Here is a 17,205-nt window from a genome sequence, read left to right on the forward strand (position 1 = left end):
CTACTCATCTGACAAAGGGCTAATATCCAGAATCTACAAAGAACTCAAACAAATTTACAAGAAAAAAACAAACAACCCCATCAAAAAGTGGGCAAAGGATATGAACAGACATTTCTCAAAAGAAGACATTCATACAGCCAACAGACACATGAAAAAATGCTCATCATCACTGGCCATCAGAGAGATGCAAATCAAAACCACAATGAGATACCATCTCACACCAGTTAGAATGGCAATCATTAAAAAGTCAGGAAACAACAGGTGCTGGAGAGGATGTGGAGAACATTCTTCTTTTTCTTTGTATTTCAACATTCTACTGAAATCAACAGAGAATAGAGAGGAAGTTGAAATCTACTTGGGATCTAAGGAAATGTCAAGTGTATTGCTAGAGCAACATCAGTTACATTAATATACCAGCTGTATTTACTTGAAATCTCATATCTATGTCTTAATCTGTTCAGGCTGCTATAACAAACTACCATAAAGCCAGGGAGCATATCAAGAAGAGAAATTTATTCCTCACAGTTCTAGAGGCTAGGGAGTCCAAGATCAAGGCACCAACAGATTCGACGTCTGGTGAGGGCCCACTTTCTGGTTTATAGATGACACTTTTTTGCAGTATCCTTATTTAGTAAAAGGGGTGAGCTAGCTCTATGCAACCTCTTTCACAAGGGTATGAATCTGAATCATGAAGACACTGCCCTTGTGACCCAATCCCCTTCCAGAGCCCCCCCCCCCCCCATACCATCATCTTGGGAGTCAGCATTTTAACATATGAACTTGGGGAAACACAAAATGCAGACAATAGCATCTTCTTTAAAAAAAAAAAAAAAAACTAGTAGTTCTAGATGTGCTTTGTATTGATAATCCTTGAGCCAAATACAGCACTGAATGCCAATGATAGTGCAGTATTTAATGGTTATATTTGTTCTATTAATAACAGTGGAACACTATAAAATATTCACGACAATATTACCAGATTTACATAACTTTTAGACATGCATAATACTATGGCCTCAAATTCAAGATTTATGTAAAAATAAGTAAAATGACACTGTGTCTTAACTATATAATATCTAATATCAAAATAGTCATCGCCAATACTAAATACCATATATCTTTCACCATTCTAGATACTTCAGACACTTTACATGTATAAGCTCGTTTAATTCCATGGCAACTCTGTAAGGTAGGTTCTATTTCTGTACCCACTTTACTGATGAGGAAACTAAGGCAAAGACAGGTTAAGTAACTTCCCCAAGCTTATAAGTGGTAGAGGCAGAATTCAAATCCAGGGTGTCTGATATTGGAGTTCTTAGCCAAAACTGCCTTTCAAGTATATCAACTGAGAATATACAAAGTTGTTCATTTTTCCCAGTGATTTTCATAAACTTTACCAATGACAATTACTGAATACCCCAGACTTTGCAACTTATTGAATGTGTTCTTAAATACTTCCCATTAACTTTGTTCCCCCATGCAAGAACTAACCAGGCCCAACCCTACTTAATTTCTGAGATCAGGCACATTCAGGGTGGACTCATTAGAATCCAGCTGACTCATTAGCTATGTCTTAACTGACCATCTGAACTCATTGAGCAAAGAACCCTATATATTCTGCTGCATGCAGCATCATAAGTGTACTGCTGCCATTCAAACTTTACAAAGAAAAATTTAAAAAAATTTCATTTTACTGACTTATTTGCTAAGACTAAGGAGGACCTGAGAAATTAGTTTATTCTCCATCATTTTACAACTTGCAAAGCTTATGCACAGAAAGTAAAGTGACTTTTCAAAGTTCAGAAATATAAAAAGTATAATAGAGCTGGCAATATTACACAATCCAGACTAAAAGAGTTAACAAAATAAATGTTTATTGTATAAGCAGTTTCCATGTTATAGAGCTCAGTAAAACTAAGAAATCAAAATAAATACCGTCTTCATATATATATGCATTGTGTGATTTTATTCCAGGCTGATTTTCTCTTATTTAGGACATTCATGGCTATCACCAAATGCTACATACTACTTAATGCCCATCCCCATGTGCCTAAGAAAAAAATTAGAAAGTTAAGACCAATATCTACATCAGCCTAGCAATCACTAGACTGCAGTGAAAATGAAAAAGGATTCTGACATATATGTCAAAGGTCATTTCTTAAACAGAACATTTTAGAGTATTAAGGCTATCACTGTTATTAATAGAATGGTATGTCCACATAAACTAAATATTTTCCCGAATACAGTCACTCTCAATTATTTGCACTAAAGAAGAAGAGTGTGTCAGTCAGAATTCTTATAAGCAACAGAAAGTATATTTGGCTGATTCAAACAGAAAATAAATTTATTAAAAGAAAAATTGATAGCCAAACAGACCTGCTGAGAAGGCATGCTTGTCAAATGGCAAGAACAAGGAAGTCTAGGCAGTTTTGGGAATATGGCCAAAATAATGCAACAATTAGTCTCATAAGGATACCACTGCTGGCACTGGTGAATACTGGATACTGCTGACTATACCATTTCCACTCCTGGACAGCACTTCCCCTGGCATCCTTGTCCCTGAAAATTCAATCCTGCTGCAGCTCCTACAACTGCCTACTACAAAAACATGAACTGCAGTCCCTATTTTCTTGGTTCACTAACTCGATTCAAAGTACAAGACAAGAGCACCAAAATTGAGCTTAGATCATGTACCCATTCACTAGCTGCAAAACAGACTGGGAAACAAGTATCTAGGCTTGTTTATTTGTTGTTGTTGTTGTTGTTTTCAGCTTTACTATAGAGGAAGGTGGCCTGTACCTATCACCAAAACTCCTAAGGTGGTAGACAGATATATCACACATAAACAGGAGCCTCAGATACTGGTATGCCAAAGAACACAAATGTCTACTACACTGCTACAGTTAAATGAAAATAGTTAATGATCCAAAAGTCATTTTTATTTGGTTATGTCAGGATATATGTACTCCTTAATAGTTGCTTCTTGTGGTTTGCTTAGGCCAATATAAAAATAAGACAACAGTGATAAGAGACTATATTCCCTAAGTGGTAGGGGAAACTAGCTGGAACTTTATATATAACAAAAATAAATTATAATTAAAAGGACTTGCCAGTGAATCCCTAGCAGTCATTGCTAAAAGCATTCCACACTGACTACTGCAGTATTATGTATGTAGTCAACTGCCATAATTACATTGTAAAGGGTCTCTTCGATTTTATGCAAATGTTCTCCAATATATTTTACTACATAAGTAACTGCTTTAAAACACACCTCTGATCATCATTTAGGGATATGACTTTCATAGCATGCCCCTACTTAGCTTTCAGTGTTGTTTTACATTCTTCGACTTATGTACTACAACACTCAACCAAACTAAAATATGTGTTTCTCTAATTTTTGTCTTGAAATTTAAATTACTAGCAGATTGGGAGTGAGCTAGAAAGTGGGAATGAGGTTCGTCTTTTTTAAACAGTAATTACTACGTTATTCTGGAAAATGAATTTTTAAAGAAATATGTACAATCATTTCTTTCAATGAAAGTTTGAAATGAATATTAGTTGTCATTATAATACGCATTGATTCAAAATCATTTTGTACTTAAAAGAAAATTGGTAGGTCATAACCTCTTCATAGTTATCTATTCTAGATAGTGGTAACATAAATATTTGTTATGTTACATTATTTATTTGTTACATTATTCTTTGCTAAGAAAGAAAAAAATTTAAAAACAAAAAAGTATAAAGGGGTTAAAGGAGAGAAGGGAGGGAGAAGGGAAGAGAAAGAGAAATGAGAAAAAAGGAGTAGAGGGAGAGGGAAAAACAACCATGCTAATTACAAAAACGCATCAGGGCATTTCTGCTCCTTGCTATTCCTTCTAGTAAGGACAGGTTTAAAGGAAAATGCTAAAGAAATACTTCCTTTAAAAAAAAAAAAAAATGAAAAAGACACAAATGCAATAAAGTTGCCAAAGAAATGTTTTAAAAAACACTAACAAGTACATTTTACATGGAGTATGCAGGAGCTATTAAAACTGCATTAGGAATTAAAAACTATGAGTGTCATATAAACCCCATACACTGTCAGTATTAACTTGTTCTTTTTTGCTTCCTTTGTTTTGTTTTGCTTTTTAGTTTCTTGATCAGTTTGTTTTCTTAGGTGCATCGTGCCATGCAAAAGAAACTGCTCCAGACTGTTAAGCTCTTATAACAGTATCTTAAATTTGATGAAAAGTGGAAAATTTAAAGAAAATTAATAGACCAATAATTAGCAAATGAAAAACAGTGTTTTATGGTTTGTGTCACACTGAAATTAATATTAACCTAAAACATCAAAATCTAACATTGTTTAGCTGATAGACTTATTAACATTCAAGACAGTAACTAGCCTAGAAAAAGTACTTACATTGGCTTTCCACAAAACTAAAGCAGGTCGACCTGATGTGTTCGGAATAGTAATGGTATATGTTAGAATGTTATGGCTTTTAAGTAACTTCTCTTACAATGCAAAAGAAAAAGTTTTCACATAAGTATGAATTACCAAAGAAAGGTATTAAGGAAAAAAAACGTTAAACCAATAAAGCAAAACTTCAATAATATTTAGAATACAGAGCCTAATTAAAATAAGTTCTCGGAGACCACATTCTTGCAGTATTTTCACACAGAAAACACTGTTCCACAGCTATAAGCTGTAATCATAAACACGAACAGCCATTTCCTGAGTCACACAGTGGAAGATATTTCAGAATGCAAATGACACTCCAACACAGAAGTATATTTCAAGCTATTTGCATTATCATTAATTCAAGAAGAAAAAAATGAATATACTCATAGTTCCATTAGTACTATCTCTAAAATTTAGAAATAGTCTTGAAACATTTAACATATTTTCATCAAAATAACTAAATTGGTTCTTAGATGCAATTTAGCAACTAATTTTATAGCTACAAACTTCGTAAGATTTCCACACAAACATTCCTGATAGTCTTACAAGTAGCTAGACATGGATTTGAATTTTAATAAGCAGTATTATAAATACCATAAAACCTCTACATCCCTAAAACAAACTTTTTTAATACTTTAAGTTCTAGGGTACATATGCACAACGTGCAGGTTACACGGCTATACACATGCCATGTTGGTTTGCTGCGCCCATCAACTTGCCATCTACATTAGGTATTTCTCGCAATGCTATCCCTGCCCCAGCCCTTCACCCACAGACAGGCCCCAGTGTGTGATGTTCCCTGTCCTGTGTCCATGTGCTCTCATTGTTCAACTCCCACCTATGAGTGAGAACATGTGGTGTTTGGTTTTCTGTTTTGAGATAGTTTGCTTAGAACGATGGTTTCCAGTTTCAACCAGGTCCCTGCAAAGGGCATAAACTCATCCTTTTCTACGGCTGCATAGCATTCCGTGGTGTATATGTACCACATTTTCTTAATTCAGTCTATCATTGATGGACATTTGGGTTGGTTCCAAGTCTTTCCTATTGTGAATAGCGCCACAATAAACATACATGTGCATGTGTCTTTATCATAGAATTATTTATAATCTTTTGGGTATATGCCCAGTAATGGGATGGCTGGGTCAAATGTATTTCTAGCTCTAGATCTTAGAGGAATCGCCACTGTCTTCCACAATGGTTGAACTAATTTACATTCCTACTAACAGTGTAAAAGGTTTCCTGTCTCTCCACATCTTCCCCAGCATCTGTTATTTCCTGACTTTTTAATGATCGCCATTCTAACTGGTGTGAGATGGTATCTCATTGTGGTTTTGATTTTCATTTCTCTGATGACCAGTAATGACGAGGATTTTTGCACATGTCTGTTGGCTGCATAAATGTCTTCTTTTGAGAAGTGTCTGTTCATATCCTTTGCCCACTTTTTGATGGGGTTGTTTTTTGGTTGTTTTTTTTTTTCTTGTACATTTGTTTAGATTCTGGATATCAGCCCTTTGTCTGACGGGTAGATTGCAAAAATTTTCTCCCATTTGGTAGGTTGCCTGTTTTACACTGCTGATAGTTACTTTTGCTGTGCAGAAGCTCCGTAGTTTAATTAGATCCCATTTGTCTATTTTGGCTTTTGTTGCCACTGCTTTTGGTGTTTTAGTCATGAAGTCTTTGTCTATGACTATGTCCTGAATGGTATTGCCTAGGTTTTCTTCTAGGGTTTTTATGTTGTTCGGTCTTACATTTAAGTGTTTAATCCACCTGGAGTGAATTTTTATATACAGTGTAAGGAAGGGATCCAGTTTCAGCTTTCTACATATGGCTAGCCAGTTTTCCCAGCACCACCTATTAAATAGAGAATCCTTTCCCCATTGCTTGTTTTTGTCAGGTTTGTCAAAGATCAGATGTCTGTAGATGTGTGTGGTGTTATTTCTGAGGTCTCTGTTCTGTTCCATTGGTCTATATGTCTGTTTTGGTACCAGCACTATGCTGTTTTGGTTACTGTAATCTTGTAGTATAGTTTGAGGTCAGGCACCGTGATGCCTCCAGCTGAAAACCCAATCATCTCAGCCTAAAATCTCCTTAAGCTGATAAGCAACTTCAGCAAAGTCTCAGGATACAAAATTAATGTGCAAAAATCACAAGCATTCCTATACACCAATAACAGACAAACAGCCAAATCATGAGTGAACTCCCATTCACAATTACTAAAAAGAGAATAAAATACCTAGGAATCCAACTTACAAGGGATGTGAAGGACCTCTTCAAGAACTACAAACCACTACTCAAAGAAATAAAAGAGGACACAAACAAACGGAAGAACATTCCAAGCTCCTGCATAGGAAGAATCAATATCATGAAAATGGCAATACTGCCCAAAGTAATTTATAGATTCAATGCTATCCCCCTCAGCTACCACCGATTTTCTTCACAGAATTGGAAAAAACTACTTTAAAGTTCATATGGAACCACAAAAAACTTTTTAATATAAATCTTTTAAAATGTAACTGTTGACAAGAAGAAAAAGGGTAGATAATGAACTGAGACTATTATAATGCTTACAGTTAAGTTTCAAGGAGTAAATAAAATCACACACTGCATAACGATGGTTCGGTCAAGGACAGACCACTTATATTATACTACAGTGGTCCCACAAGAGTATAATGATGCTGAAACCTTCCTATCATCTAGTGATTGCCTAGTTGTCATAACATGGTAGCAAACATTACTAACATGTTGTGGTGATCCTGGTATAAATAAACCTACTGTACTGTAAGTGGTATAAAAGTATAGCACATACAATTATGTATAGCCCGTAATACTTGATAATGATGATAAAAGACTGTGTTACTGTTTTATGTATTTATTATTACTATACTTGTTATTGTTATTTTAGCATATAGTCCTTCAGCTTATTAAAAAAAATAGTTAATTGTAGAACAGCCTCAGGCAGGTCCTTCAGAAGGTGTTCTAGAAGAAGGCATTGTTATCATAGGAAATGACAGCTCCATTCATGTTATTGTCCTGAAGACCTTCCTGTGGTACAAGATGTAGAGGTGAAGACAATGAGATTGATGATCCCTAACCATGTGAGCCTAGATTAATGTGTATATTTGTGTTTTCATTTTTAATAAAAAACTTTGAAAAGTTTTAAGAAATTAAAAATAGAAAAAATATTACACACTAAGGATATAGTCTCATACAGCTGCTCAATGTGTTTGTGTTTTAAGCAAAGCGTTATTACGAAAGACTCAAAAAGAATTTAAAAGTTTATAAAGTAAAATATGTTCCATTAGCTTAAGGTTAATTTATTACTAAAGAAAGAAAAATATCTTTAAAAATAAATTTAGTGTAACCTAAAGGTATAGTGTTTATAAAGTCTACAGTAGTATACAGTAATGTCCTAATGCTTCACATTCACCTACCATTCACTCACTGACTCACCCAGGTCAACTTCAGTACTGCAAGCTGCATTCATGGTAAGTACCCTATATAGATGTACCATTTTTTATCTTTTATATGGTATTTTTACCACATCCTTTCTATATTAAGATTTGTTTAGATACATAAACACTTACTGTTGTGTTATAATTACTGACAATATTCAGTACAGTAACATGCTGTATAGGTTTGTGGCTTAGGAGCAAGACTATACCATATAGCATAGGTGTGTAGTAGGCTAGACCCCCTAGGTTTCTGTAGGCACAGTCTATGATGTTTACACAACAACAAAATTGTCTAATGGTACATTTCTCAGAATGTAACCCTGTCACTAAGCAACATGTAACTGTATATGTATGTACAAATGTGTATGTGTATGATACATGCATGTATCATACACATATAAAGATATGTGTATATAAACATATATACATTTAAAATGTTATTTGTGGACAAAAATATTGGTTTCATTATGTTGTCAATCTCTAAAATATTTTATACAAAAACGATTTTCAAAAATAAACTTATTTGGCTGGGTGCGGTGGCTCATGCCTACAATCCCAGCACTTTCGGAGGCCGAGGTGGGAGGATCACCTGAGGTCAGGAATTCAAGACCAGTCTTGCCAATATGGTGAAACCCTGTTTCTACTAAAAATACAAAAAATTAGCCGGGCATGGTTGTTGGGTGCCTGTAATCCCAGCTACTCGGAAGGCTAAGGCAGGAGAATCACTTGAACCCGGGAGTCAGAGGTTGCAGTGAGTCAAGATGGCACCAGTGCACTCCAGCCTGGGCAACATAGAGATATTCCATCTCGAAAAATAAAAAATAAAAATAAACTTATTTCGTAAGTTAAAACTATATATATATATTTACACATATATATGTAAATCTGGGAACATTAAAACAAAAACAGTTCTTTACATCAGTTACCAGAAGGTTAAACAAAAAGTATTAGCAGAAATATTTATTGTATGCATGTGCTATCATCAATTACTTAAACTGCATATGTCTCTAACAATGTGTTACTCATAGTTTGCAGAAGAAAGCAGTTTTTCAGTATTAATTCCTTATATTTAAATTCTCTTCATAAAACTGCCTGCAATGTTTAAAATTGCATTTGGTTAACAAATTTAAAACTGTTGAACTTTCCATCAACACTCTGCATAATTCACATTAACTGAGACAATACTTTCTCTACAGATAATGAAGTACCTGGTAAGCTCAGTATAAATTTTGCCAAATGGAAGATACTATCCAATTTTTGTTTGTATATAAGTATTTAGTCCAAATATTTTCATAAGTACTCTTTGTCATTCCATTTATACCTTATTTTTTACAAGATAAAACTTGACAAATAAGCAGCAATATCTGATTCTTTTAAATATTTATCTAAATTTAGATGCTATAAAACTGTAGACTCCTTCAATTGCATTCTGTTCTTCTAAAAAAAAAAAAAAATTAACCAATTAAAAGTAGGCACTCCATCAAAACCTTTGTACCAGTCACAATATTCCAGTATATCTGAATACCAAAAATATATTTTCAAAGTTAAATCTTGTGCAGAATTAAATTTTAAAAGCCTTATCTTCAATAATTATAATTTACTAAGAGCTTCAAAAGCTGAGTTTTTGATCAGGCCATTCATGGAATGTTTAAAATAAAAATTTCCAATTTTTTTGAACAAAATGCCATCAAAGTATAGAGTACCTGCTTATAAAAATGTTCAATAGGCCGGGCACAGTGGCTCACGTCTGTAATCCCAGCACTCTGGGAAGCCGAGGTGGGTGGATCACCTGAGATCAGGAGTTTAAGACCAGCCTGGTCAATATGGCAAAACCCCATCTCTACTAAAAACACAAAAAATTAGCTGGGCATGGTGGCAGGTGCCTGTAACTGCAGCTACTCAGGAGGCTGAGGTAAGCTAATCGCTTGAACCTGGGAGGTGGAAGTTGCAGAGAGGTGAGATCGCGCCATTGCACTCCAGCCTGGGCAACGAGAGCAAAACTCAGCCTCAAAAAAAAAAAAAAAAAAAAAAAAAAAAACAGTTCATTAACACTATAAGACCCATAGATTGATTTATAACATAATTATTCAAAGATTCAAGTGTTCATGAAATTCAATTAATGAAAAGAAGCAAAGAGAAGAAGCTTATAACATACTAAAGCATTCCTTTATATACAACATCAGTTTTACTCAAAATACTATAGTTCAGTTACATTACTGAATATCTATAGAATAATTCATAAGTTTTTTGACAACTGTAGTTTCTATATGGTAAAATATCAAACTTCTTTTGATGCGACCACAACCAATTACAAGTATATCTCAGCTTCACAGGTTACTTAATTTAGTAAGAACTCCATTTTAACCATTATACTATGGTCCACAAAATTTGTATCCATATTGCAGAAATAATTTTATCTTCAATGATGAACTTAACTAAATTCACAATTGCATTAATGATAATATTGGATGTTTCACCTTTGACAGAAAGAACTTTTAAGAAATTTTTCTGATTCCATGAATTAGATGAAAAACTTATTGGAATTAGCTTATTTTCTGTTTGCGGCATTGATTACACTGATAAAATTGGCATCATTCAACTGTTTATGAATTTCTGCTAATAAAAGACACATTTACAGCTATCACTCTTATTTTTGAAAATACACAAGAAAAATTAAATTAAAATAAGTGGAATTGGCCGGGCGCGGTGGCTCACGCCTGTAATCCCAGCTCTCAGGGAGGCAGAGGCGGGAGGATAGCTTGAGCCCAGGAGTTCGAGACCTGCCTGGGTAATACAGCGAGACCCCGTTCTCCACAAAAGGAAAAAAAAAAAAAAAAAAAGATAAATTAAAATAAGTGGAATTAATTTAAAAGCCATTTGATGTAAATGAAAACTCATACTTCACAGATTAATTGGGCCTTCCACAGTTATATATGTTAAATTGTTATCTGCAGGTATAATCTCCTCAAAAATAACTACTGAATTTGAAAGTAAATTCTGATGCTTTTTCAGTAGATTTGTGTCTTCAGAGTTTCATGTGGTCAGTAACATAACCATGGGAATGCTAAATATTGGCAAACATTTTGTGCACGATTTACAGGTTCATCACCAACATCCTTGAAAAACAAAGTCAAATTTTCATCATACATTAACTTATCCTTTATTTGAGCTCTCTGCTCCCAAAAAGATTTATTGCAAAAGCATTATCAAACAATGAGAAAAACAGTTGTTGACAAACCCACTATAGCAACAGTCTTCACACTATTCTTTGTATCTTGACAGGCCTGATAAGCCTCTGTTCTCTACAAACATTTCATTTACTCCTAATCTAAAATTCCCCACATCTCCTGTTGACCCCAACCCAAGCATAGGAACTATACAAATCTGAGACTTTAGCTTGCATTCATATAACTAGCTGGTACACTAAGTGGCCAGTAGAGACAGCAGCAATAAATACTTCCCCCACCCTACCTAGCAAGTTAGTTGTCTCTAGCTGCTCATGTCCCAGCACACTTCCATTTTATGAGCAAGAGCCCATCATGCAATCTTTAAAAGTTGTTTGTTAATTTCCATTTGGAAAATATCAGGAAAAGAGAGCTGGATTACCACTGGATGTCTTCCAGATTTAACCTGATGTTAAAGTGAGAACTCTCTTCACTGCACATATGGCTCACACACTAATAGAACCAGGCAGAGGATTAAAAAAAAAAAAAGAATGTTCATTGATTCTATCTGGGCTCATTTTAACAGAACTATTAATGGTAGTTTATATTTAGTTAAAAAAACAAACACTCTGAGACAAATGCTAAACTGGGCATGCTACTAGGACCACAGGTATAAACCTTGATCATTTCAGGGAAACTAGGATGATGTTTGTGGTACATTTAAGCACTACCCACATTTAACACATGAAGAAGGAAACATAGAGAAGCATAGAGACAGAGGCTAGTTTACTGTAACACTAATTAAGCTTAAGCTTCATGGTCCTTCACCTGAATGTGCCCCTTCCAAGGCCCTGTATCTAATTTTGTAGTCACAATTTTGTATTCTTTTTCCACAAACAGGGCTCTGCACAACCTGAATCTGCTCCTGTATGGAAAAACTTAATAATTAACCAAAATTTACACAGCCTGTGATCCGTACAAAACGAATTAGGACTTGTGTGGATTGAGTTTCAAGAATAAAGTTATATCTGAAAATGGAAAAATAGTATTACATTTTTTTCCTACCAGAATCCTAACTGGTATCACTATTTTGGAGTCTCTCCCCACTATATTCCAACCTAAATACCACTAACACCACAAACTAATCGTCATAAGACACCATTTTCACTATGTGACTTCTGAATTTGAATGACTCCTCAATAACATAAATTTTCAACGTCTTTGTCTAGCCTACAAACTCACCATCAAGCAGACATATGCAGACATTATCTCCAACTATTTAGGTCATGCTTTTGTTTTTTGTTTTTCTCCATCAAACCTTCTATTGTCCTTGCCTCTGAGTAGCCAAACTCTCAGCTAAGCCTATCCTATGTTCTACTATGGTTCACATTATCTATTTTGTATATCCTATTTTGGCCTCTGATATTATTTTCTAACTTAATGGCAAACCATACTTTTCTTCCCCAATACACTAAAACCTTATAGAAAAAGACTAAATTTCAGTTACGTTGTACTTACACCTGGCACAGTGCTTGGTACACAGCACTCAATAATATTTTGCTTAGATGAACTAGGTCTAGGCCTACATTTACAAATGGTAACCTCTCCCTCACCTAAAGAACTTTGGCTAGGTCTTTCTTACAACATTGATTGCATTCTCCAATCTGAATTATAAAAATAAACTCCCTAATTTAAAAAAATCTTATACTGCATATATAGTGGTATATTTATAGATCTATAACCGATCTGATTCTGAATAGCATTTTGAGGACCAAAGTCTGGTTATATGTTATCTTCCTCCTTTCTTACTACCACCTTCATACCTGAAGTATGAATTTGGTGAAACAAGTCATTAATAAACAAGAAAATAAAACAATCTTTTCAAAATTAAAAACAAATCAGTGCTTACATATGTTGTCTCTCAAATCTGCACTTCAATCTGATTAGAAAAATACACGGTCTCAGGGGTGACTTGTAGCAAATATGAAATAAATGTGAGAGGTGTAGGTCACTAATTCCCAGATAAGTAAAAAAAAAAAAAATTTAACTGGTGGGACTGACAATAGATTGATATTTTAATTTTGTCAAAAAAGGATTAAAAATAAAAGGCGGCATTATAGTATCAAAAAATTTAACAAGGATATAACTTCAGAACAAAAGAAAAAAGAGTCTATTAAATTGAAAAACTTGCTATTATAATTGATTATCAAGTCTCAAAGAGACAGTAGCTTGGGAACTACTATCATATACATGTAAATTAATTTCTTAGATCAATTTCTTTGCCCTCAATGAGACCTTGGTTTGAAATGCATTGTTATGGTATCTTGCAAAGATGGCCAAAAACCAAAACACTAAAGCCAAACTAAGTAAGCAACTAAAAAAGGAAAATAAGGGAAGCTTATTTCTTCCCCCATCACCGGCTCTTTCCTTTACAAAATGACATTTTATGTACGACCGGTAAAGTCCCTAAATTGAAGAGCAGCAAAAGGTCAAATGCCCAGTTTGGTTTCTACAAGAAAAGCTATAAAGATCTTTGCAACTGTAAAACTGTAAAGATATTCCTATCAAATGAGTCTGTAATTAAACTCAATAATTACCAGGTTTCTATAATATACAAGAACAATATACTTCAAATTAGTGTAAGTAATCTGGTTGCTATTACTAAAACATAGATTTGCTTCATTCATTCACTTGAGAAAAAGTATACAGAGAGCCCTTTATTAACCATTTAAGTGTCTTAATGCAGACTCACCTAGTATCACAAACTAACATTTTTCAAGTTCTTTAATACCTTCCATTGCAACTCATCTTTCCCTTTCCTAAGAAGCCTTGCTGAAACCTAGGTCTCCAATTTGATAAATTATTTATTTCACCTTCATTTTAATTTTAAGAACCAGAGGTTGATTGTTTCCCTTTGGTGCTTGCTCTGTGCACTATTTCTGTCCTTCAAGGCTTAGGGTAACTTCCTGTTTCTTCTTTCTCTGAATTTCCACAGCCCTTTTTCGTGATACTTTTATTTACTTTATTTGTGGCACTCATCTTTCTATACAGCATAGCATGGAAAGTAAGCACATTGGGCTCAAATCCTAACTCTGTCATTCACTAGCTGGGTGACTCTACTCCAGTCACTTAACATTAATTAACTATGCTTCAGCTTCCCCATCAGTAGAATGGGAATAATATTTGTATATAAATCATAGCATTCTTAAGAGCAAATGAATAAGAAGCACTTAGAACAGTGCTTGCGACAATATTAAGTCCTATTTAAATATCTATTATTACAGTGATTTACCTAATTTTAATCTCTTCTTTCTCTCATAGGTTCTTTTTGTGGACCAGATATATTTTCTTTTCTGAATCCCCTGTACATCTTACCAATTCCCTAAAAGGCAGTCATGTAAAAAATATATTTGCTGAATTACTTACTGTTGAATACTCTGGAATTGTTCTGAAGGAACTTTAGAATTGTTCTCCAATCACTTCACTTGTCTGTATTTTAAGTTCCTAATAGTTCTTAAAATGTTTAACCAAAACATCCCTAACAATGGAGGAGGGTAAAAAGTACTCCAAGATGGTTTGGGATAAAGATTAAAATTTCTATTCTATTAGCTCCAATCACCTGCCACTGGTTGCTAAAAGCACTATTTCAGATTGAGGCCCTTTAGGACACTATGAATGCCAAGATCAACTAATCTTATCTACCCTTGCCTGACAGTAGAAAATGGAGATACTCTTTTTTTTTTTTTAAATTACCAATCTGGGGCTTTACCGTAAGAAGCCCATCCTCCATGTAAAATTTATTTAAAATTGCAGTTTATCTGAACATTTCACAAGAGTTTTTCATTTCACTCTACAATGCATCCATGTTTGTGTGAAGGTTGATCACACAAATTGAGTCATTCTTGTATTGTCCTACCACATCAGAGTTGAGAAGCCAGGAGGCAAAAGCACTCAGGGCACAGAGCATTGCTCCAAAAACGTGATTCTCTGCAAGCCAAGCTGCTGAAACTGCCCAGGACCAGTTATACCAAATAACTACTAAAATGAACTTCCAGGAGTCTATGACCAATTTTTAACTACCACCATCACCCACCAATCAGAGCTTGCCAGCTCCTCACAACTTTACTACTGTCAATGAACTTTCTTTCAAAACCATATGTAACATTTCTCTTTTTTTGTAAAATCCCCACCCTTTTCCTTGTTCTTCAGACATACCAAAGACACACTTTGTGTATGCCCTGAATTGCAATTCTGCCATTTCCAAATAAAACATTAAATTTAGATATTTGTCTCTATATTTTACTTTGACTTTGACATTTGTATAAATTTAAACACATAATTTTTTTCCCTAATCTCTGATTAAAACTGATGCTTCGGAGAGATGTAACCATGTTTCTTAAACCCCCAGTACCTAGTATCTCCAGATGCTGCACCTCCAGTTGCTGCAGTACACCTCATTTTCAGAAACATAATCCTAGATTACATGTTTTCTGCAGTATATTGTTTTTGCATCCTCCCAATAGCAACTAAAACATTACTCCCAAAATAGCCATAAAAGTTTGTGATATATGACAGAATAATAGCAACATCTACATTTTAATAGTGCTAAGCATTTGTAAAATTATTTCATATAATCCTATTTAATATTTTAAAGAATATTAAATTCAAAAACATCACATTATATTCATGTATCAACTCAATCCTGTTGAAGCCTGTAAATAAATTTTTACTTTTCTCCAAAGTACAAGTCTGCTGCCAAAACACTAGCCAGAAGTAATTCAGGTAAATTGCTAAAATACAATGCTAGCATATTCAACAGGACAAAAGTGCATGCTAAAATTATCAGGCATAGTTACGATACTTAGTGAATACAAAAGCTGTCTTTCCTCCAATAAATTCTTTAGAACTTAAACGCATTATAATCGAACCACATAATTACTGTCCTGGGTCTACTTGTGACAAAAAAATTACATGTAATGGTTTCTTGTTTCAATCAAAACAATTCTTCTCATCAAGAATTTTGATCAAATGAAATTACAGGCCCACATGATTTCCCCCCAGCTGGACTTTAAGGTCAATAACAATGAATAGGTTATATAAAACTAAATTGTCAATCTATCACGCTTTATGTGATCAATTCTAAATACAAACTAAATGGCAAATTTTCTCAAGTTACTCAAGTAAAAACGGTTCACTTTACTTCCCTTTAAAATACAAACTACAATTTGGATTTATGGTGATACTGCTGCCCCGCCATTGATTTAAGTGCAGCTGGGACTGGTCACAATAATTTCCAAATTCCAAATGTAAAGACTATGTATCAACTCATAAGAACCTAAAAGAGGTGCAGACACGGAAAAAAGGCAGTAGGGGAGGGCTCAGGTGCTAAAAGGCCTCATTAGAGTAACAGCGCATAGAACATGGAGAAGGGGAGGAGGGGCAGCAGGGAAGGTTGCTCACGGGGCCCGCACAGGTGAAGCCTTTGTAAAGGCAGTGGGAAGAAGCTGAGTTCGTTTTGTTTTGGGAACAGAGACATGGTTATAGAGTCTCCATCGAGATTTGGATAACAATAAAAAGACCCTTTCCTACCAAGTTCTTTCCAGCTAAGGCTGTGACCTCTCCGCCGGGAAGTAGAAAGGTGTCGTAGGAATGAATGTCCCAGTCTCAAACTCCAGCTGCACAACTTACCGGGATCCCCCGACCCAATTCATCTTCCCAAATCTTTTGACACCGAGGTCCCTGTGTCTAGAGCTCAGACATCTCAGCTCTGCGTCAAATCGCAGCTTCAACGGGATCCCCCAGGGCCTCCTGACAGTCTCAGAGCGTGAAGAAGCTCCTTCTGGTCCAAGGCCTGAGGCCCAACCTCCCAACAGCCTCTGCGGCTTCCGCGTGTTGCTTCCGGTCCTGATAGGGCCGCAAGGGGACGCTGTGGCAAAGCACCCGGCCTGGCTGACAACGTTTTCATCGCGGAGGCAGGGCAAGCCTAAATAAATGGAAGCCTAACTATCTGACAGGGGCCACAGGATTCGTGTTTCAAAATATCTCCTTCATAATTTTACCTAGTTCTGACAGGTCTCTGACGTCTTTTTCGAATCAGAGATCAGACTTGAGAAAGAAAAAGAAGGCAAGGACACAGTTAAGGATCACT

The 17,205-nt window shown here is 35.1% G+C and overlaps 1 protein-coding gene across 1 annotated transcript in view; it reads right to left on the minus strand.

Annotated features, from left to right (window-relative positions):
* Positions 1 to 17,205, minus strand: part of LOC108522028 (uncharacterized protein C12orf40-like) — a gene marked incomplete at its 3' end in the record, with an annotated part of 31,895 nt that overhangs the window by 10,806 nt on the left and 3,884 nt on the right. Inside the window, 1 exon segment of the mRNA XM_017862127.1 lies at positions 16,746 to 17,040. Within this exon segment, the coding sequence (XP_017717616.1) occupies positions 16,746 to 17,040 (295 nt within the window).

The sequence above is a fragment of the Rhinopithecus bieti genome, unplaced genomic scaffold, assembly GCF_001698545.2.
Source record: "Rhinopithecus bieti isolate Rb0 unplaced genomic scaffold, ASM169854v2 scaffold_64174, whole genome shotgun sequence".
In the NCBI taxonomy this organism is placed as follows: Eukaryota; Metazoa; Chordata; class Mammalia; order Primates; family Cercopithecidae; genus Rhinopithecus; species Rhinopithecus bieti.